Source organism: Muscardinus avellanarius, assembly GCF_963383645.1.
Source record: "Muscardinus avellanarius genome assembly, chromosome: X".
In the NCBI taxonomy this organism is placed as follows: Eukaryota; Metazoa; Chordata; class Mammalia; order Rodentia; family Gliridae; genus Muscardinus; species Muscardinus avellanarius.
The window spans coordinates 34,750,161-34,774,367 of NC_137792.1; the positions used below are offsets into that span (position 1 = coordinate 34,750,161).

The 24,207-nt window shown below is 42.3% G+C and overlaps 1 protein-coding gene across 6 annotated transcripts in view; it reads right to left on the reverse strand.

Moving 5' to 3' along the window:
• Positions 1-24,207, reverse strand: part of CASK (calcium/calmodulin dependent serine protein kinase) — a gene marked incomplete at both ends in the record, with an annotated part of 384,129 nt that overhangs the window by 12,869 nt on the left and 347,053 nt on the right. For 3 of the 6 annotated variants that reach the window (XM_080718575.1, XM_080718573.1, XM_080718571.1), the window contains 6 exons: positions 2,416-2,618; positions 6,129-6,209; positions 6,314-6,394; positions 18,332-18,447; positions 21,640-21,836; positions 23,425-23,460. In XM_080718575.1, the coding sequence (XP_080574701.1) occupies positions 2,416-2,618; positions 6,129-6,209; positions 6,314-6,394; positions 18,332-18,447; positions 21,640-21,836; positions 23,425-23,460 (714 nt within the window). The remainder of the gene's footprint in view (positions 1-2,415; positions 2,619-6,128; positions 6,210-6,313; positions 6,395-18,331; positions 18,448-21,639; positions 21,837-23,424; positions 23,461-24,207) is intronic. The other 3 variants (XM_080718574.1, XM_080718572.1, XM_080718576.1) reach the window with 2 other exon arrangements.

Consider the following 24,207-nt stretch of genomic DNA (forward strand, 5'->3'; position numbering starts at 1 on the left):
GCAGAGACCATAGTGCCTATGGCCAGCCCTTGGCGGGTGGGGCAGCGGTCGGGAATGATGTTTCTGAGAGGCAGAGGGAGACAGGAAGCAGGAGAGGGGAGTGCAGAGAGCCCATCCAGCAGTTGGGAGAACAGGGATCAGTGTGCCCGGCCGGGCGAGCAGGTGCTCTGGGGCCGAGTGCGACGGGATAGAGGGGCTGCCGTGGATGTCCCGATGAGGCTGAGAGAAGGCTCTCCCACTCAGCAGTGCAGAGCAGTGCATGGCTGTGCAAGGGCGAGGGGACAGGGACAGCTGGACGCTAGGAGAGGAGCGGCAGCGGCAGCGGCGGTGGCGGCGGTGGCAGTGGCAGCGGCAGCAGCGGGACGGCAGAAAGCCCTTGAAAGTGGACTTAGGAAATGCAGAGGGGTCTGAGAGCCCTGCAGCCAGCATACTGCTAGAGACATTACTACCAGCAGAAAACGACGTTCAGGTGAAGACCAGTGTGGAACCCAAGGAGAGGATGTCGAAGACCAGGACCAGGATTGAGACCTTGCCTCTAGCCACCCCTGGCAAGAAGATTTTTCCAATCCCTAGTGAGGAGGGATTAGTAGTTAAACAAAGATCAATCTGCGTTACACATCATCATAGTTAGTTAATGGCTAAGTGTTTACGCTCACGTCGCTCTCCTCCCCAGCCCCAGAACCACATCTTTTGGTGGTTTCCAAAGTTTCGAGTTCAAGAACCCCATCAGGTGCTATAAAATGGAAGTGGCTGAACCCACTGGCCACAAGTTAGGATCTTGGAGCGCATAAACGGAGCTATTCGGTCCCAGGTGGCGCAGACCCTGCTTCTTCAGGGTCTATCCTTGCTTTGGGGATGGCTAGGGGACTGAGCTCAGGCAATGACCCTTGAGCAGGGCTTCACACTGCCCAGGATAGGCATGTAAGCCTCCTGGGGAAACAGCTCCACAGGTGGTGCACTGACTGGTTCTATTTCTTTCTTTCTTTCTTTTTTTTTTTTGGTGTGTGTGTGTATTACTTGTGGATTGAACCCAGGGGCATTCTACCTCCTAGATATACTCCCAGCCCTATTTTATTTTATTTTTTGAAACAGGGTCTCACTAAGCTGCTGAAGGCCTCGCTAAGTTGCTGAGGCTGGCCTTGAACCAGCGATCTTTCTGTCTCAGCCTCCCAAGTACTGGGATGACAGGCGTGCACCACCATGCCGGGCTGCACTCATTGCATTTCTAAGTGATAAAGGGTTTGGGGTCCAGATTGGTTTTAGGAATGGTAGATCTGGGAGTAAAACAAGGGTACCCACAGGCCTCTTTTGCTAATTTCCCTTGGTGTCTACAACCCCATGTCCTTCCTGCTATGCTTCAAGTCCCATGTAGTTTGTGCATAGAAGAGAAAAAAATAGCCTGTCAGTATTTTTGTTTTCTTGGTGTGAGGATGGAACCCAGAGCTTTGTGTTTGCTAAGTCCGCGCCCTACCGCTGAGCTGTACCCAGTTTCTTTGATGGCAAGCTTCTAGCTTTCTCTTGTTGAACTTTCGTAATTCCTACTAATTCTCATATAAGACTCATTTAAAAATCATTTAATCCTCTCTGTACCCAGTGCCCCATGGAGTCCTTGCTAAGCTGTCCATCTCTCTCTTTTTATCTCTGGGTCACACCTCATCCTCACGTAAGGAGATACCCGGGGGGGGCTGAGAGTCACCACGGTTCTCCATTTCTGCTCCATCTGACGCCTGGGCTCGCTCACTTTCATGAAGCCAGTGCTGTGTGTTATACCCAGGCCCCAGATGCCATTTCTGGCTTGTGATTAACATGAGATGCTGGTAGGCGCTCTGACGGTCCAGCATGAGCTGGACCAAGAGAGGAAAGATGACTATTGTGATAAGAAAGTGCCAGAGTCTCACCCTGATGTCAGACAACTGGAGCATTTCTGACAGACACAGACCTAATCAGGGACGTCAGCGAGCTTCTGAGTATCATAAATGTCGTAAGAGAATATTTGCTTTTTTTGGTGGTGGTACTGGGGATTGAACTCAGGGGCATTCTACCTGAGTTATACCCCCAGCCCTATTTAATTTTTGCTTTTATAAATTTTGAAACAGGGTCTTGCTAAGTTGCTGAGGCTGTCCTTGAACCTGTGATTCTCCTGTCTCAGCCTTCCAAGTATTGGGAGTACCGGTGTGTGCCACCATGCCTGGCTGATCATAATTTGCTTTTAAAGGCATGCTTGTACGCACGGAGTCCAGCCAGCCGTCACTTTGCATTCTAGACTGTTAACCCACGAGCTCTTGCTTATTGATAATTTCCTGTAGCTTATGATATCACTCTGCGACCCCTGACTTTCTGATGGCACACTGGATTTCAGGACCTGAGCTCGTCAGCATGCAGCAGTATGGAGGGGCTTTGGGGCAGCGGGCTTACCTGAGGCTCCACATCCAGTATCGCAATCAGTCCCTGCTCGTGGATCTTCCGAATGGTCTCCAGTTTTGTCCCATACATCGCGTCCTCGTGGCTTCCGTACTCCAAGTACTCGTTATTTGAGATGTCTTGCATCATTTGGTCATGAGATACGAAGTAATAATTCTTTCCATTTTCTTCATCTTTCTTTGGAGGTCTGGTTGTATCTGCAAAGTCACATGTCACGAGAGGTTTAAATGGCTGTGCTTATGCTCCCAAATGGTCCTAGCCAAACTCAGTCTCTCTTCTTTTCCTCTTTTGAAACAGGATCTCACTAAGTTGCTGAGAGCCTCATTAAGTTGCCAAGGCTGGCCTCGAACCCAAGATCTTCCTTTCTTAGCCTCCCAAGTACAGGGATTAAAGGTATGAGCCAACACACTCAGCTCACTGTCCTACTTAGTGAGGGTCTTTACAACTCAGTGAGACACTGTTTCAAATGAAAAAGAATAAAAAATAGGGCTGGGGGTGTAGCTCAGAGGTAGAATGCCCCTGGGTTCCATCCCCAGTACCCCCCCCCCCAAAAAAAAGCTGTGGATTCTTTGGTGTATGTCTCATAACCCTGTTCCATCCTCAGTAGTTTTGTAGAACCAGATTCTAGAAACCATATTTATCTGTGCACATCAACCCATGGCAGTCAATTAATTGCTTGGTTTGGTGAGTACTTTGGGGTTACTAATGCATTTCATTCCTTCATGGGCCAGAGTGAGTGGAACTAACTCACTGTGTGCCTTAATGTACTTGAGTCTTGAGCAGAAGGAAGAAAGAAAGTAGAATGAAAGAAGGGAATACTGCATGCAATTATTTAAATAAAAAGAAATCAAATTAAAATGCCAGTTCCTTAGACTTAGTAGCCACATGTCAAGGGCTGAATGGCTAACGTCCTGGACAGTACAGAGATCAAGCCATATTATTATCACAGCAAGTTCTATTGGGCAGTGCTGGTTTACAGCACTTCGTAAAAGATCGTTAGAATAGAGTGAAAGGGACGCCGCAGTGAAGACACAAGGACCTTAGTGAGGTGTGGTTACGACCATTATAGACGACCTATACCAGGAGGTGGCAGACCAGCTCAGGAGCCACAAACAGCCTGCTGGCTTCAAGTTTCACTGGGACACAGCCATGCAAGTTTATTTATATGATGTCTGTGGCTGCTTTCATGCTGCGATGGCAGAGCTGAGTAGCTGTGACCCAGACTGTATGGCTTTCAAAGCCACAAGTATTTATTACCTGGTCCTTTCCAGGAAAGAATTGCCAACACCTGTTCTAAGTGAGCATATACTAAGATGTGTGTCAATATGCAAAACAGACTTTAGGAAATGTTTTTATAGGTAATCTTTCTTTCATTTGTTTTTTCTCTATCTTGATGTTTTTGTTTCCTCTCTTTCAATTTCCTCCCTTCCTTATGAAAGGACAAATTCATGCTACGCTTTTTTTCATATATGGGTCCAAGCCAAGTTGGGTGTGGTGGAGCATGCCTATAATCCTAGTACTTGGGAGGCTGAGATGGAAGGATCGCAGGTTTGAGGCCATTCCTCCTTTCCCGCTTGACTATTAGATGTGCCAAGTTCGGACAGTTTAAAGAGGAACTCTTTCTCCAAGTACATCGAAAACTAAAAAAAAAATGCCCTAATATATTGATGGGCTAGTATCTTCCGTCATTTTAGAAATTAGATGGATACTAAATACACATCTGGGTTCAAATACATAAGATTCGACATGTTAACCTCACTCATCAAAGGTAAGCTTTAAAAACAAGCTAGTTAACTGGCCACTTAATAACATGGGAGTTCAATCGTTATACAGTGAAGAAGAAAAAAAACTCTAACCAAGGGTACTGTACTCATGACCTAGACACAAGGAGAATTAAAAAAATCAAAGTGTTTCACTAGAACACTCTGGTAGCCCCAGTTGCAGCGATACTTGAACTTGTGTTCATCGGAGCGATCTCTGAGCGGCACAAATTGATGGAGCGGTGCTCACCTCGCTTCAGGAAGGCATCGGAGGCCCTGCGGGGAGGAGCCACTGGACATCCTCTCCTGTTGCGCTCATGGCTCTCTCTCGCTGTCTCTGTCTGTTTCTCTCTCTTTGTGGCACTGGGGGCATTCTACATCTGAGCTACACCGCCAGACCGATTTTATTTTTTATTTGGAAACAGGGTCTCACTACGTTGTGGAGGGCCTCGCTAAGCTGCTGAGGCTGGCCGCGAACCTGCGCTTCTTCCCTCCTAGACTCCCAAGAACTAGGATGACAAGCGTGCACCGCCATGCCTGGCTAATTCATTCTCTCGCTCTTTGCTCCCCAGACAAAGCTCAGTCTGTTAGAAAGCTTTGGGGATTGAAAATTTTAAACCTTAGAATAACGATGATAAAATAATAGTGGTAAGATGGCAACTACTTATCCACCGTCTGCTAAGGGCTGTAGATACATGCTCCTCAGTCCTCTGCAAACCTGGGATGACTTCGTTTTTCAGTTAGAAAATGAACAGGGCAAGAGATTAAGAATAAGACATAGATAAGGGAAAACTATAAATCTTACACATTATATATTCTTTATAATAAACAACTGATAGTATATTCACTGGGTTTTATTTTATTTTATTTTGGTACCAGGGTTTGAACCTGGGGCATTCTACCTCTGAGCTACACTTCCAGTCCTATTTTATTTTATTTTGAAATAGGGTTTCACTACGTTGCTGGGGCTGGCTGCAAACCTGTGATCCTCTTGTCTCAGTCTCCCAAGTACTGGGATTACAGGTGTATGCGACCATGCCTGTCGTGACTAGGTTTTAAAAGTGATAAGAAGTTGACAATTTAGATACTGATTAAAGGTAATATTACTGAATCAGAGAAAAATATGTAACTGTTACAACTTTTTTTTTGTGGTACTGGGGATGGAACTTAGGGGCCTTCTACCTCTGAACTACACCCCTAGTCCTATTTTTTATTCTTTATTTTGAAACAGGGTTTCACTGAGTTGTAAAGAGCCTCACTAAGTAGTAGCTGAGGCTGTCCTCGAACTGTGATCCTCCCGTCTCAGCCTCCCAAATGCTGGGATTACAAGCATGTGCCACCACGCCCGGCACAACTTATTTTTTTAAAAGAATAATTTATCAAGGTAATGTTTATGATACCCTCATAAAAATTAAGTTAAAAACAGAATGGATGAGACTAATGTTATAAATAAAAGCCACAACATAACAAATATAGACTATACATATGTTTAGATTAAGAGAAGTCTAGGAAGGTATATGACAAAATATTTCTAGTACTTATAATTGGGAGAATAAAGCCGGGCGTGGTGGCACACGCTTGTAATCCCAGCATTCCGGAGGCTGAGACGGGAGGATCACAGTTCACGGACAGCCTCAGCTACTTAGTGAGGCCTTCTGCAACTCAGTAAGACCTGGTTTCAAAATAAATAATAAAAAATAGGGCAGGGGTGTAGCTCAGAGGTCAAATGCCCCTGGGTTCCATCCCCAGACCCGCAAAAAAAAAAAAAATAATTAGGAGAACAAAGTCAGAATTATTGTTAACTTACTTTTTATTGTCCTTCTTTTATGGATTTAAAAATTTCCTACAATGAACAGTTATTACTTTTGTAATCAGAAAAATATGTGAATTGCCATGTTAAAAAGCAACAGGAAAAACATAATTAAAAGCGATTGAGACGTTACTTACGTGGAATAGGGTATGCAAATCGGTCCGGGTGCTTTGTGATGAGGGTGTTTTTTATGTGTCTTCTCCCAACACCATGTGCACCTATGTCGGTTTTTGAAAAGAATGTTAAGATGGACAACAGTTGATAATGTTTGCCAAAAGTGTTGAAAGTGAGAGTAAGCGAGCACGTAGACAGTCAGACTTACCTAATAAGACTAGTGTTTTCCTTTTGAAGGTCGGCAGCTTTACTACTTCTTCATAGGTGACAAGATCTAATTGATCAAACACTAAAATGCAAAGAGTTAGAAAAAGGGTAAATTTATGGAATAGTCCATGCGGGCAAATTATAATTTTACTGGTAAAACTAAGTTCCCTTTAGCTCATGTTCTAAAACAGGAATCCAACTTATATATGGCTTACACGTCATTTAAGTCATAGAGCCCTGATGGGAGAAGACGTCACTTTTAAGCCCATGACAATGCACTTGAGAAACAGGGGCATCAAAGTTATGTTGAGTACATGCATAAAAGTCCAGTGCTAAAGGATACTGCATATCTTTTCATGTAGTATCCAGCAAATCATATGAATTCGTCCCAAACCACATGCGCTTCATATTTGTACAATTCTAAGAAAGCAGCAATACTGAAAAGAAAAAGTCTAGAGACAGTGACCAACACATATAGAGCATGAATGCAAGTAACATCAACCAAGAGGGGCCAGCTGGATCATTTCTAGAGATGAACGGGAAATGCAGAGCCAGCTGCTCTTTAACTTCATGGACCTTTCTTTCAGCAAAGCGGATGAAGGTGGCATGCCAGATTCTTTCAAAGTCAAGTTGTGTAACTATATCACTGGCTTTAACTGAGCATCTCCTAAGTTTTATTGGAACTCAAATATCCATTTGATGGAAAGGCTGGAGGAAATGGGTAGAGGAACATATTTCCCTGGCCCAAAGACTTTGTCAGCCATTTCATGGGCAGTTGTGTGTGATAAATCAGGATGGACAGATGGAAAGAATCATGAAGGAGAGTCTGAGTTCAGAAACATTTGCAAAAAGGAGAGTTCTCTAAATATTATAGATGGAGAATATTTTAAAATGTTTTTCTGAAACCTTGTCTTTTAACAGCACAAGAACAAATTTGACCAACGTGTGAAAGTTTTCAGAGTGAATGACTATTCCTGTTCAAATGCAATGTGGTCTGATTCTCATACACATTTGAAAATTATTATAAGAACTTTAAAATCATGTGTTTGTGTTACCCATGAGAGGTTTTTTTTTTTTTTTTTTTTTTGCACAGTCATACCCAAATATTGTCAGGTAGACATTAAAGTTTCTTCTTGAAAGAATATTGAATCAGTCCTGGATTTTAGAGGAGCTAAAATAAATTTAATAAAATGGATTGCACAGTATCCTAAAGGAATCTGGGATGCTTTGGTCCATCTCTCTGAAGCAATATGACTGAATGATTACGAGCACTGGCTCAGTCCTTAACATTTGCGATCTGCCCAGGAGCAAAGAATGGTACAATGCAAAATAAGACACCCTGGAATGCAAGAGATTGGAAACACACAAATGAACAAGAAGCATCATTCTCAAAGTATATATAAAAAGGAAATACAATCTGTTAAAATAAGCATTGGTGCATACTAATGGGGAGTTGTGCAATTGTTTTCTTTGGGTAACTTGATTCCGTAAAGGTGGATTGAAAGCCTTTAGAGCATATTCCCTAGCCACAGCTAAAAACAAAGACATATTTCTGTGTTCAGAATGGCATGCTCACAAAATTAAAATGCATATGAGGCTGTCTGTGGCAGAGCCAACTAGTTATGCTCTAGTGGTAATGAAATGAGAAATGCGAAAATAAAAATAAAACCAGGAGTGTTTATGGCATTGCTTTTTTTTGGTACTAACTGCTCTGAGTGATAGTTCCATCAAGAAAAAGTATACTTGTGAAAGAAGTGCATCAAGTAGATTTTAAAATTTTTGTACTAGGGATTGAACTTGGGGGTGTTCTACCTCTAGGCTCCACTCCCAGCACTTTTTAATTTTTTTGTTTGGATATAGGGTCTTGCTAGGTTGCTGAGAGTTCTCACTACATTGCTGATGTTGGCCTCAAACCTGTGATCCTCTTGTATCAGCCTCCCATGTACTGGGATTACAAGTGTGAGCCACCATGCCCGGCTTGATGTTTTATTTTATTATTATTATTGTTATTTTTTTGCGGTATTGGGGATGGAACCGAGGGGCCTTCTACCTCCAAGCTACCCCCCCAGCCCTATTTCTTATTCTTTATTTTGAAATAGGGTCTCATTCAGTTGCAAAGGGCCTCACTAAGTAGCTGAGGCTGTCCATGAACTGTGATCCTCCTGTCTCAGCCTCCCAAATGCTGGGATTATAAGCGTGCGCCACCATGCCCGGCTTTATTTTATTATTCACTTATTTATTTTTTGTGGTACTGGGGATTGAACCCAGGGGCATTCTATCTCCAATCTACACCCCTAGCCCTATTTTTGATTATTTTGAAGCAGGGTCTTGCTAAGTTGCGGAGGGCTTCACTAAGTAGCTAAGGTTGTCCGCGAACCGTGATCCCCCTGTCTCAGCCTTCCGAGTACTGAGATTACAAGCGTGCACCACCACACCTGGTTTGATGTAAAAATAACTAAGCATTTCAGGAAAGAGCAAGATGAGATGATGACATGAGCATTCTGGATGGTCCACGTAGCCCCTGCCTCTACAGAGCCCTAACTCTAGTCCTACTGATGGAAGACTTGTCATATCTTAAAAACACATAAGAATGAGTTAGATATCAACATCGACACCACAAACAAATGAACAGATAGGTTAAGCACTAACATCTTAACCAGGAACGAGTAGCGCGGAGAGGTTGCTTTGGTCTAAATGAAATTGCCATGTGGTCACAGGGTTGCAAATAATAAAAAAAAGGGGTATTTAAAAATAAAGGATACAAGGGATCTTAGGAGAGTGGTTAAAGGCTGAACTTTTACAAAGGTTTTAAGTTGCTTGCTGATTAATAAAAAAAGGACTTAAAATGAAACCGTCAAAAACATAGAGGCATAGTCATTCAACAGGTTACTTACATGCACAGAGGCCATTGGGAGTGAGACAGCATGAAAAATGTACAGGGGTCATTGAAATATGGCTTTTCATAGATTAGTAAAATAAAAGTATAATATGCACAAAATAAACTTTATCATGCAATCTTCTAAACACAAGGCAAATCACAGTAAGAAACAAACTCATTTTAGTAAAAATTCAATCATATTCTTATATAAAAGCCAGTGGGTTTTATATACTAGCATATGTGTAGAAACTTTACATAGGAATTTACAAAAATCTTCCGAGACAAAGGTGCAGAAGCGTTTCACTTTCCACTTTGTATCTTCTTGTGCAGTCTGTAGTTTCTAATCACAAGAGCCTATCAGTGTCATCATCAGCAGCAGCATTTTCTGCAGTGCTGGGGATCGAGTCCAGGATCTTGTATATGTCAGGCAAGTACTGAGCTCCCAGCTCTGTTGTATTATTTAAAAAAGTGCCAACGGGGCAGTGCAATTATGGGCCACGTTTTTGTCTGAAGAATCTTTGTAATCAAGGAAAAAAGGTATAGCTTTAAAAAAATAAACAGTAGTGATTTGTAGGATTAGCATAATTTAAACCCACCTATGAGTGGTATTATAGAAATCCTCTAAGATCATGTCTTATAGAGTATTTTAAGGTATTTAAATCACTGCAGTGATTTGAATTAATGAAGAGTAGTTTTTGAATTAATGAAGAGTAATTTTTTAAAACAAGTTTACATTGGTAACTTGATCTAAAACTGCCTTTTGGAAGTCTTATTGCTGAGAAATCTAATGTCTCTTCCAGCAGCAAGACATTGCTTTTTTGCACCAAATGCATGTGGCTAAAAATCTTTCATGTGTTGCAAGAGAAATGTTTATTGCAAATACTACACACACCAGAATCAAATCTATTCCCAAGAATTCAGAAATGCTGTCTAGCATAGTTTTCTTATATTTCTCTTATTGCCTCATCCAGACACGTAAGTATTTTGGTAACTATTTTCCAACTGAATCTTTTCCAGAGCAAAAGCTGTTAACACTGAATCCTTGTCTTGGTTGGAAAAGCTGCAAATATCTCAAATACTGTAAAAAATCTCTAATTAAAAGGGCATTGCACACTGGTAGCATTGGGCCACTGAGTGGACACTTGTACCTGCAGTGGCCAGGAAGCTCATGTGGTTGATGAAGTGGGCCGGGCACAAAAACAGGCCATAGTGGGTGCTGGGGAATGGGAGTCTGTCCAAAAGGGCCAGCAACAGTGCAGAGGCCCCAAGAAAGGAAATAGCTCACTGTTGTTCCATCCCTTGCTTTTCTGAGGGAAGTCTAAATCCTAAAGTTTCTTATTAAATAACCTGACTTTCAAATGTGATTGTATATGTGTGTGTGTGTGTGTGTGTGTGTGTGTGTGTGGCACTGGGGGTGGAACCCAGGGACTTTCTACCTCCGGGCTATACTCTCAGACCTATTTTATACTTTATTTGGAACAGGGTCTCACTAAGTTGCTGAGGCTGGCTTCGAACCCGTGCGATCCTCCTGTCTCAGCCTCCCAAGCACGGGGATTACAAGCGTGTGCCACGCCTGGTTATATTTATTTTAAACATTATGTGTAGGGGGAAAATTTATGTACTGGTCAAATTCAACTATTAGGTTGTCACTTTATGATGTGAGGCACATGACACACAGTTTGAACAGAATTCAGCTTTCACTAGGTATGTAGATTTTCCTAGTGACATAGATGGAAACAATTAATTCTGGTATTATTGTTTCCATAAGCTTTAGCTATTGACAAAGTTCCAATTTTTATTTTTATCACAAATATAAACAACTTCAAGATTCGGTAAGATTTGGCTATTACTGTGTTTTTGTTTTCTTTTGCCACTGGGGATTGAACCCAGAGCCATTCTACCTTTGAACTACACCCCCAGCCCCATTTCATTTTTTTGTTTTGAAATAGGGTCTCACTGAGTTGCTGAGGGTCTTGCTAAGTTGCCGAGGCTGTCCTCAACCTTATGATCCTCCTGTCTCAGTCTCACAAGTACTGGGATCATAGGTGTGCCCCACTACTTCCGGCTCTCTGTCAATATATGGTTAATTCTCAAAGATTTGGAGTAGGAAAGCAAACATATGGGCCTTGTTTTAATTTACCAAGCACTACGGGAAGAACAAAGGGTATATTGCGTCTTATTCAACTTCTGAAAAAGCCAGAAAAATCTTTTGGAAATATAGTTTGATCTGTGGCCCATGAGTTCATCTGGCTGGTGTTGGTATGTAGAAGACTATGATATGATAATTCCAAGTTTTTAAAGTATACACACACCTTACTGATGGAGGGCAATAGTTTTGTTTTTGCTTCTTTTTTTTAAAGGTGGTACTGGGGATGGAACCCAGGGCCCCCTCTACCTCTGGGCTATACTCCCAGACCCATTTTATATTTTATTTGGAAACAGGGTCTCTTAAGCCAGCTGAGGCTGGCTTCGAACCTGCGCGCTCCTCCTGTCTCAGCCTCCCAAGCGCGGGGATTACCACGCCCGGCTTGCTTTTGCTTCTTTATCCTTCTGTTTTTGGGGGTTGTAGTGCTGGGGAACGAACCCAGGGGCATTCTACCTCTGAGCTACACCCCCGGCCCTATTTTATTTATCTTTTGTTTTGAAACAGGGTCTCAATAAGTTGCTGGAAGCTTTGCTAAGTTGTCGAGGCTGGCTTTGAACCTGTCCTGTTTCAGACTCTCAAGTACTGGGGTTACACATGTACATTACTATGCCCAGCTTGCTTGATTTCTTATATTTATTTATTTATTTATTTATTTATTTATTTATTTATTGTGGTACTGGGGATGGAACCTAGGGGATTCTACCTCTGAGCTATATTCCCAGCCATATTTTTTGAAACAAGGTCTCACCGAGTTGCAAAGGGCCTCACTAGCTGAGGCTGTACACGAACCGCAAACTGCACTCCTCCTGTCTCACCCTCCAAAGTGCTGGGATTACAAGTGTGCACCACCACGCCCAGCTCAGCTTGCTTCTTACTTTAAGTAATTTTTTTGTGGTACTAGGAATTGAACCCAGGGGCACTCTGCTTTTGAGCTACACCCCCAGTCCTTATTTTTTGTTTTGAAATAGGATCTCACTAGGTTGCTCAGAGTATCTCTATATGGCTGAGGCTGTCCTCAAACCTGCGATTCTCTTGTCTCAGCCTTCCACATACTTGGATTATGGGTGTGCACCACCATGCCTGGCTAGACCAATTCTTTGTTGTTGTTGTTTTTTTTATTGTGGTACTGAGGATGGAACCCAGGGGCATTCTACCTCTAAGCTACCCTCCTCCCCCAGCCTTATTTTGTATCCTTTATTTTGAAACAGGGTCTCACTGAGTTGCAAAGGGCCTCACTAAGCAGTAGCTGAGGCTGACTGCAAACCACGATCCTCCTGTCTCAGCCTCCTAAATGCTGGAATTACAGCGTGTGCCACCACGCCCAGCTTAGACCAATTCTTTATATCGACAGTTCTGTACATTAGGATGAATTTTCTTTCTTTCTTTTTCAGTACTAGGGATAGAATCCAGGGGCATTCTACCTCTGAGCTACACCCCAGCCCTATTTTTTCTTATTTTATTTACTTATTTATTTTTTGCGGGTCTGGGGATGGAACCCAGAGGCATTTGACCTCCGAGCTGCACCCCCTGCCCAATTTTTATTCTTTATTTTGAAACATGATTTCACTGAGTTGCAGAGGGCCTTGCTAAATATCTGAGGCTGTCTACTAACCGTGATTCCCCGGTCTCAGCCTCCCAAATGCTGGGATTACAAGCGCCAAGCCTGGCTTGTTCTTTATTTTGAAACAGGGTCTCATTGAGTTGCAAAGGGACTCATTAAGTAGTAGCTGAGGCTGTCTTTGAACCGTGATCCTCCTGTCTCAGCCTCCCAAATGCTGGGATTATAAGCATGCGCCACCATGCCCAGCTAGGATGAAATTTCATTACAGCTAAAAGCAGAATGCCTGATAAAATCTCTGAATTCCTTTGCTGACAGTGTAATCTCTTGTAAAGCAATGGTAACCACTAAGCAAATGGTTCTTTTGGACTTCATAATAAACAAGATGGAAAAGTTGGCTGATGAAGAGAAGAAACCCGAAGACATGGTGACAGAAAGGAATGCTAGGCTTGGTCAGGCAGGGGATTTCAGAAAGCCCAGGGAAAAAAGCTGGCCATTTTCTCCTGATCAGAGAAACGAAGAGCTTGTGAGGTGTTATTTTCTGGACATGGGAACCTGACAATAATATTCTGACTAGAGAATCACAGATAGACCTAATCATAAGGAAATCTCAGTGGCTTTGCGAGGACCTTCTAAGGAACTCAGACTTCCTTTCCAATGAGCACTCACAGGCAGAGTAGAATAATCCCTTAAGGGTGACAAGGAAGGTCTAATGCTCAGAAGAGACCTTTGCTTAGGAAAACACTGAAGACAACAAGTGGGGGCAGTAGGCCCCACTTCCTTATCCCCTCTTTTCTTTTTTATTTGGAAACAAGGCTTCACGAAGTAGCTGAGGCTGACCACGAACCTGTGATCCTCCTGTCTTAGCTTCCCAAATACTGGGATTACAAGCATGAACCACCATGCGCGGCATCAGCTTCTTAAGTGATGCCTATTTGCCAGGTCTCATGATGAAAGAACTTTAGACCCACTGGGTTTCAGGCTCAGAAGAGACCACCTTGGATGGTTAGTCTAATCCCCTTGTTTTGAAGCCTACAGAAGTGCAGTGATTTGCTCAAGTGGCAGGTTACTCAGGTGTGCTAATTCTCAGTCCTGTCTGAGGCTGCCGACAGGCAGGTGTGTTGGCGGGACCAGCGTGCACCTCCCAAGAGGAATCAGACTGGGGATAATGGAAGATCAGCGATGCCCAGGTGCTTGCGGAACAGACCAAGCCAACCGTGGAAAACAAAATTCTTTGTGTGTGTGTAGTTCGGGCAATTGAACCCAGGGGCATTCTAGCTCTGAGCTACACCCTCAGCCCTATTTCATTTTTTTTTCTTTCTTTCTTTCTTTCTTTCTTTCTTTCTTTCTTTCTTTCTTTCTTTCTCTCTCTCTCTCTCAGAACTGGGGGTTGAACTCAGGGGCACTCTACTTCTGAGCTCCACCCCCGCCCTATTTTTTATTCTTTATTTTGAAACAGAATCTCACTGAGTTGCAGAGGGCCTCACTAAGTAGCTGAGGCTGTCCTCGAACCATGATCCTCCTGTCCTCAGCCTCCCAAACGGTGGGATTACAAGTGTGCGCCACCACGCCCGGCAACAAAATTCTTAAATGAATAATTTGATTCTTTGCCAGCATTTTGAGAGGCCTAATTTTCTGATTTGTTTATTTTCCCTCCCAGCAGAATTAAAGAACATTGGCAAATTAAATACTCATGTCTACATGCTGTCTGTTAGCAAATATAGAACTAATGATACCGTGATAGCCTTAACAAGCCATTTCTTTGCTTTCCTAAATTTACATTGAGTTTCAATGGCATCTATAGCTATCATTTAACACTGCAGAAATTAAAAGTTGAGCGAGGCACGGTGGCGTGCGCTTGTAATCCTAGTACTTGGGGGGCTCCAATAGTAGGATCGCGGTTCGAGGACAGCCTCAGCTACTTAGTGAGGCCCTCTGCAACGTAGCGGGACCCTGTTTCAAAATAAAGAATAAAAAATGGGGCAGGAGGTTAAGTTCGCAGGTCAAATGTCCCTGGGTTCCATCCCCAGACCCCCCTCCCCACACAAAAAGAATAAAAAATAGGGCTGGGAGTATAGCTCAGAGGTAGAATGCCCCTGGGTTTCATCCCCAGTACTACAACAAAAAGATATTAAAAGTTGAGGCATATTACTTTTTATATTTAGATGATGTCGACACACCTCCTTGTGAGCCTGTTTGGGTTTGACTGCTAGGAGTTGAAAGAAACAAGCACTAAGGAATTTGGTTAATCACTGCTGATACCTTGGGTTAAGTGACTTCTGCTGATACTGGCTGTGCATTTTTCCAAATAGTACTACTTTACACTTTACGATCAATGCTTCTAGATTATGCTTAACTAGTTCACTTTAAAGATGTCTTCCCTTCATTCTATTTATTTATTTATTTATTTTTGTACTGGGGATTGAACCCAGGCACATTCCACCTCTGAGCCATACTCCAACTCAGCCTTTTAAAAGTTTATTTTGCAACAGGACCTCAGGACATTGCTGAGGGTCTTGCTAAGTTGCTGAGCCTGGCCTTGAACCTGCAACCCTCCTGACTTAGCCTCTCAAGTACTGGGATTACAAGTGTGAAGCTGGGCGTGGTGGCGCAGGCTTGCAATTCCAGCATTCTGGAGGCTGAGACAGGAGGATCATGATTCGCAGCCAGCCTCAGGTACTTAGTGAGGCCCTTCACAACTCACTGAGACCCTGTTTCAAAATAAAGAATAAAAAATAGGGTTAGGGGTGTAGCTCAGAGGTTGAATCCCCCTGGGTTCCACCCCCAGACCCGCAAACAAACAAACAAACAAACAAACAAAAAACCAAAAACACCAAAAAAACAAGTGTGGGCCAGCATACCAGGTTTATTTCTTCCCTTTATTTTTTATTATTTTTTTACTTATTTATTTACTTTTTGTGGTATTGGGGATGGAACCCAGGGGCATTCTACCTCCAAGCTACAACCCCAGCCCTATTTTTATTCTTTATTTTGAAACATGGTCTCACTGAGTTGGCAAAGGACCTAAGTAGTTGCTGAGGTTGTGAACTGCAATTCCGTTTATAAAACAAAACAAAAAAGCTACTATAAATCTCATTCTAAAGCCGGGCGTGGTGGCGCACGCTTGTAATCCCAGCGTTTGGGAGGCTGAGTCAGGAGGATCGCACAGGTTCGAAGCCAGCCTCAGCTACTGAGTGAGGCTCTCGGCAACTTAGTGAGACCCTGTTTCCAAATAAAGTATAAAATAGGTCTGGGAGTATAGCCTGGAGGTAGAAAAACCCCTGGGCTCCACCCCTAGTGCTAAAAAAAAAAAGAAAAAGAAAAAACTTATACTAGTAGGCAATAAGAAACACAATATTCTATTGGAAATAAAAATGTGGTACAATATAACTAATGTAGAGGAAAAGACTTCCCCATCTACACCATTTTTTTGTGTGTGTGGTGCTGGGGATGGAACCCAGGGACATTCTACTTCTGAGCTACACCCTCAGCCCCATTTTTTATTCTTTATTTTGAAACAGGGTCTCACTAAGTTGCAGAGAGCCACCCTTACTAAGTAGCTGAGGCTGGTGGTGAACCCAGATCCTCTGGTCTCAGCCTCCCAAGTCCTGGGATTACAAGCGTGCACCACCACACCCGGCCTAACTTCACCATTTAAACAACCCAGTGGCCTCGCACGTTTACTCATTCACTGCGGCATACGGCACTGCCGAATGTTTACTTTTAATCTGATTGAGAAGTGAGAGTTTCTAAATCCTATTTCCTACTGGATGCTAATTCTGTGCTAACATTCACCAGGGAAAGAAGCAATTTCAGATGTGTCAGAGACATTATGATCTCCAATTGCATAGGTATGTTTGGATTCTCTTGGTCCTTTTGGTCACATGTTTGATTTCTGGAGTTATTTCTGAAATCTTGGAAACTGATAATGCCAATGTCACATCTTTTTTTTTTTCTTTTCTTTTTGTGTGATACTGGGGATTGAACCCAGGGGGCATTCTACCTCTGAACTACATACACTCCCAGCCCTATTTTATTCTTTTATTTGAAAACAGGATCTCACTAGGTTGTACAGGGCCTCACTAAGTTGCTAAGGCTGGCGGCAAACCTGTGATCCTCCCGGCTTAGCGCCTCAAGTACTGGGATTACAGACATGTACCACCTCGCCTTTTAGCTTAAGCGATATCCTGTTGACACATCTGGGAATCCTGTTGTAATAACAGATCGTGTCTTTTTGATATTCATCTCAGTTTGTAACAAAACAAGTGAACATTTTGACTTAAGTTGCACACAAGCTTCCATATAGACAAACGTACCATGAAGGGAAGGCCAAGATAATGTCCTTGGTCTCTAAGGAGCAGGGAAATGTCACGAAGGAAGGCTAGTCACAGAAACTGACTAAACCAAGTTAGTACACATGTCATGTGTGTACTAACCAACCACAGAACCATTTGCAGCATGCAAGGTATTCATCTTTGCCCTTAGATATAATGTCCAGGGGCCAGGGAGGAGTGGAAAGGGAGGGTTATCTGTACATAAGCCAATCCTAGACAGGAAATTAAAACTCCTGGGGACTCAGCAAATTCTTTTTTTTTTTTTTTTTTTTTGGTGGCACTAGGGTTCCTGGAAGCCCTTCTACCTCCGGGTTACACTCTTAGACCTATTTTTATACTTTTTAAATTTGGAAACAGAGTCTCTTAAGCCAGCGCACACGGCTGGCTTCGAACCTGCGCGATCCCCCTGTCTCTGCCTCCCAAGCGCGGGGATTACAAGCGTGCGCCACCACGCCCGGCTATCAGCAAATTCTTTTTTTTTTTAATTTTTTTATTGGTGCATTATATTCATACAACTTATTGGGGTAAAAAACTTGTGTGTACAAACATGTACTCATCACTGATTTAACCCCTACCCAAATCCCACCCCATTCCCTCCCTGTCCCTCCCTCCCTTGTTTGGCTTAGTGATTGACTTCGATATGTTTAAGTACATTGTGAGCTTTAGAGATTTTCCTCTTCCCACCTCTTTTCTCCTCCTTTAGGTTGTCTTGTTTGCTCCTCTTTTCTCCCTAACTCTCACATATTAGGGAAAGCATCTGATTTCTTATTTTTTGTGCCTGACTAATCTCACTTAGCATAATGTCCTCCAGTTCCATCCATTTCCCTGAAGTAGACTTAATGTGTTGACTTTCTTTAGTCCCAGAGGATACTATTTCCAAATAGCATGTTTGTCTTATAAACTACAGCTCTGTAAAATATCTGGCAAATACTCAATATATTAATTGGAGATAGGAGTTTCTTAAAGGGGTTTCAAGCCAATGAAGAGCTCATAGGCTAGAATGTTTTGGACAGAGAGCTCTGGAGACCAAATGAAAATGTTACATCTACTTAGGTCTTGGGGCTGTTTAACCCAGCTGCAGTCACTGACGGGCTTCTCCCTACCTGCATTGTGCTTTGCCAAATATTTATCTTTGTACTGCTTCTTTTTCTTGCCAAACCAAGTACAGCTGGCCTGCTGCTCCTGTTTGGTCTTCTCCATGGCAATGCAAGCTACTCGCCTAGTGCACAAAAGGGGAAAAACCCAACAAAATTAATTTATCATTTTATGTTGATAACAGAAAAATGATTTGAACAGTTTACATAAAACAGCAAGATCATACTCATCACAACCTTTCAGATCACTCACATAAAGGCTATTTATTGGGGGGGGGGTTCATGTTAATTTCCTAGGAATGTTTTAAAAACCTAGGTTTATGTGAAAATGGTCTTGAACATACACTAACTGATAGTACAGATTAGAAGCCTAAAGATGTTTTTCAAGCTCATTATTGATTTTTTTAAGTCTGGTAGGCCTAGTTTTAATTTTTTTGTGGTACTGGGCATTGAACCCAGGGGCATTCTACTTCTTATTTTTATTTTGAAACAGAGTCTCACTAAGTTGCAGAGGGTCTCGCTAAATTGATGTGGGTGGTCTCCAACTTGCAATCCTCCTGACTCAGCCTCTCAAATACTGCAATTACAAGCATGTGCCACCATGCCTGGCTAGATTTGAAAATTTTGTCTCCTAATTCTAATATATAAAGTGGCCTTCAAGACCTGAAGTAGGTGCCTGACTCAAGGCCTTTAAAACAATGACAACAACAGTTTCTGCGGCACTTTTCATTTTTTCCAGCAGGAAGAAGATTGCTCCCAAGAACTTAGCCTGTCATTATGGGAAAGAGGAAGCAAATGTACTTTTTCCATTGTCACTTCTCAGGATCCATCCAGAAGGCTTATTCTAGATCCTGGTAGAACAGGATTTTTCTGTAGATGATCTCACTGGGTAGAAGGAGTCTGGAATCTACCTAGATATCTTTTGATAAGTGACCATAATATATGGCAATACTCAAGAAGCTATTTTCGCCGGGCGTGGTGGCGCACGCTTGTAATCCCTGCACTTGGGAGGCTGAGACAGGAGGATCGCCAGGTTCGAAGCCAGCCTCAGCTACTTAGTGAGGCTCTCAACAACTTAGTGAGACCCTGTTTCCAAATAAATATAAAAAAAAGGTCTGGGAGTGTAGCCCGGAGGTAGAAAGCCTCTGTGTTCCACCCCCAGTACCACCAAAAAAAAAAAAAAAAAGAAGCTATTTTCCAAAATATAAATCTTGGTAAGAGCCTAGCAGCAGCAGCAGCAGCAGCAGCAGCAGCAGCAGCAGCATCAGCAGCATCAGCATGATTTAGAACTCGCTTTCCTCTGGCTTCTGCTCATCTGTTTCTTGAAGATCAGATGGAAGCCCGTGCCAGATGGAAGGCTGAGCTTCTCTGGGCCCACGTTTCCGCATGTGTGAAACAGTGCATCTGAAGTCCGCATCAGTTCTAGCGTTCTAAATTGAAGAGTATTTTTGGGAAACATGGGAGAGCTGGAAGAGGCGATAGAGCAAAAGAGATGAACTGAGAAAGCTTTTTTTTTTTGGTGCTGGGGATTGAACCCTTGGGCAATCTTCCTTGAGCTATAACCCCAGCTCTATTTTGGCATTTATTTATTTATTTTTGTATGTGGTACTAGGGATTGAATCCAGGGGCATTCTACCTCCGAGCTACACCCCCAGCCCGTTTTTTTAATTTTTAATTTTGAGACAGGGTCTCACTAAGTTGTGGAGGGCCTAAGTAGCTGAGGCTGGCCACGAACCAGGATCCTCCTGTCTCAGCTTCCCAAGTACTGGGATTACAAGTGTGTGCCGCCATGCCAGGTTAGTTTTTATTTAGAAATAGGGTCTCTTGAGTTGTGGAGGACCTTCTAAATTGCTGAGGTTGGCTGTGAACCTGTAATCCTCCTGTCTCAGCCTCCCAAGTACTGGGGTAACAGGCAGGGGCCACTGTGCCTGGCCGAGCAAGCTCTTAAGTAGAGAAAAATGGGTGATTGAGCCATTATAAATATCTAGGGACTCGGTGTCTTTGGTCCTTTTAACTAGGTTTAAGTTTTCTTTTTCTTCTTTTTGTAGGGGCTGGCAGACTGTCTATGGTTATTATTTTTTGTCACATGAAACAAAATTCAGATATTCAGTTATCTCTTTTGCACTAGATTTCTGGCAGATATTTCCCAAGTACTGACAATGGCAAGACCTTGAATTTTTTTTAAAAAAGTTCCACTATGCAAATTCTTACAATGGTAGCAAAAATAGATTCTAACAAAATATAAACTGTTCCATGTCTCTTAGTTAAAAACAGAGACTAAAAATCCCTGTGTGACTTTGGCTTGCTTTTAGAGGTTAAAGTAAGTTCCCTTTTTTGGTGCTGAGGATCGAGCCCAGGGCTCTATGCATGCCAGGAAGGGCTTTACCACTGGGCGAATCCCCAGCTCAGAAAAGTTTTTTTTGTGTGTGTGCTGGGGATGGAACTCAGCCTTTTATACTTTTTTTTAAATTGTGAAACAGGGTCTCACTAAGTTGCTGAGGCTGGCCCTGAGCCTGCGATCTTCCTGTCTCAGCCTCCAAAATACTGGGGTTACAGGCACGGGCCTCCATACCCTGCTAGAAAAGGCAGTTTTAAAGAATTGGTAAGGTAAAGAACAAAGCTTCTGATGTCCTTTCCTCCCAAGAGTGAAACATGTTTTATCTTTAAATATCCCAAGTGACAATGAATCAGGGTATTTAAGATTTCTGCTGGTGCTGGGGTGGGATGGACATGAAAGCATACAGAGAGATAAGGAGAAAGTTGCTTGCTTGCTCGCTTCCTTCCTTCCTCTCTCCCTCTCTTCCTCTTTTCCTTTTTTCTTTCTGCTGGGGATTGAACCCAGGAGCATTCTACCTCTAAGCTATACCCCAGCCCTTTTCCCTTTGAAATAGGCAGGGTCTCACTAGGTAGCTGAGAGTCTTGCTAAGATGCTGAGGCTGGTCTCAAACCGGCCATCCTCTTGTTTCAGCCTCCCAAGTACTGGGACTACAGGTGTGCACCACCACACCTGGCTAAGAACATATCATCCTATAAAAGGACTGCGACAGCTTGTAGGAATGCAGGGCTCTGCCGAGGTGACCTGAAGCCCGTCACTCAACCTCTCTTCAGATCTTCCTTTATACATAAAATACAGAGCTGACTGTAGCTAGTAACCCTCTAGGTGCTATGGATTGAGAATTCTTGGGTGACTGATTTGGATTCTGTTTGGCTAGCAAAGCAAGGCCTACAGCGGACAGGTTTTGCAGTAAGAAATCACATAAAATTGAAAACTAGGTGGGCAGGACTTCCTTTTGATTATAAAACCACACAAAACATACCATTCCTGAAGCTCAGGAGAAGGAATGAGACCTGCAGTTCCATTTTTGGAGTTTTCCAGTTTACCCTGCCACCAATTGTGATCATCCTTACTAATAATTTGGATGATGTCACCGACTCGGAATCGAATGCCAGCTTCTTTGCAGGGGATGAGGTCATCCTTGGCTGGGTCATATTCGAATTGTGCTCTGACATAGATCTAGAAAACAGGAGTTTGTAAGAACGGAGGCCGTAGCGATGTGAAGAAAGACAGTGAGCTCTAAACTAATATTCAAGCACGCACGCCAACACTGACAATACAAACAGGACGTCGATGGGAAAGCGAAACGATGCATGGAAACATGACACAAAAACTTCCTATGCCACTGGACACGGTATGCTGCCTCGGGTGCGCACATGTGCAAAACCTGCCTGTTTTTAATGGAACACTTACAATGCTTGTCTAATTGAAATAGAGACTTAATTTCTGCTTTTAGTGGAACAGAATAGGTCTACCAGGTTTTAAACTTGCAGTGGTGATGTTGATGTTTCGGACAAGTTGTCATGACCATATGGCAGTCTTTAAGCCACACAGACTAGCTGTCAGGGAAGGTTTTAGCCCTAAAACAGCACACCATATAAAACCAGCCAGAATTCTGGGTTGGTAGCTTATAAAATGCTTTCATGACAACTGGCAGTATGTCTACACACTGCTGATAAACTTAAATGGAACTCAGACACTTTTTTTTACAGTCAAAAAAGCTTAATTTCTCTAAAAGGATTTAGGTTTTATAATTGTGTTTGACTCTCTTGAGAAAATAAAGACGAATTTGAGCCCTAGCTTTGCTAATGTAATACTTAGAAACAGCACGGAGCTTTAAGACATACATCGCTCAACGTTCTGAGTTTTATGATATATGCATTTACTTAGGAAACACATTAGCAATTCAAGGGGTTATAATATGGCAGCATTTTATGAATGACTGGATTTCTATGTGCCTTAAAAGAAGGTACTGTATATCTGATACTATGCAGTCTTAAGACTAAACTGTGGATGGGGTCTGTCAAGGGCTAATTTATGCAACTCTTAACTCAAAGTCTAATTCTTTTTTAACAAGACATTTCAATTAGAAAATTCCATAAAATTCTATATCTTGAAATTAAATTTGAAGATTAATGTTTAGGTCACTGTAAAACCAACCTGAAAGCTTAGGAAGCATTGTATGAATTTTCTTGTTTATTTTTTAGCAACGTAGCCTTTAAAATGAACGAATCCCTGCATTTGTGCCTAAAGTCATACTTTCAAAGTGCCGGCAATTTGCAGGTCACTTATGAGTACTGCACAACACTCAACCTTTTTATTCTTATTCTTCCTTGTAAATGCTTCCAGAAATACACATGCAAATCCCAATTGAAGAAAAAACTTTCAAGTTCAGAAAATTACTTAAAAATGCTCATCGGCCTGTACTTTTTAGTTATTTTTAGAATGCTATGAATTCTGTAACCTTTACAATTCTTTTCCACCCCAGAGGCAGGACCATTAAGAGCCTCAAAGGCTGAACTCTTAATCACTGACACAAAATGATCAGGTTGAAATTACAATAACCATCACAGCTACAGAGATGTGAGGAGAAAAATCTTCATAGAGAATTAGTCATGTGTAATATGTTAAAATGAAATGGTACAAGCTTCTCAACGCTCAAATGTTATGGTCCAAAATGCAGACATCATGGGATGGAAAGGGTTAATAAAGGATTGGCTATTAGCAGCTCGGTTTAGAGAAATTGCTATAGATGATAGCTATTCACCTGGCGTCCTTTTGGTTGGGTAGTTGATGGCAAGTCCTGTAGAAATAAGCCAACCCAGGAGAAAAATTTTCATTTACTTGTCAAGAGTACAAGGTAATTTGTGTGTTCTGTTACAACATGGTTAAAAAAATGAGCTAGATTTAAGTCGTCAAGAGATCATAAACATCACTCCAGTTCTCAGAAATGTTGAGTTATTGAAAAATCAAACCCAGGCCATTTAGCAGCAAGCTGAAGGAAGCAGGTAAGTTGAAGCAGAGAGAAAATGTGTTCTTAAACAACTCAGCATCTTCAACACAAAAGCCACTGCGAGAGGGAAATAGCCTACTTACAAAAAACACCCCACACGAACAAGGGCTCTTGCCCTTTTCAACATAGTCACTAGAACCATTTAGACTTTGGAAAATTCCATGGCTATGTGGATTTCCACCGTCTTAAAAGCATTAAACATTAATTGTTAGAAATGAATTCCTTTGGTGGCCTATTTTAAAGTTGGAAATACAGTCGTGGACAATTTTCTTTCAGAATTTCTGTTACTGATATGCTTCGAATATCATTTCATTTGATCTGTAAACTGTTTACGATTTTACTTGATTAACATAGTTCATAGATTTTTTTTACAGGGCAAATGATACATCGGTTTAAAAATACTGCTGCTTTCTTAGAACTGTCCGTAATTGCAACTGGGTGACAGACAGCAGCATCAGTAACTTCAGGAAGGTTCGGTTACCCTGCAACATCGCAAACCTGCACCTGTAAGTGCTTCTGTTTGTTCAGATAAATTAA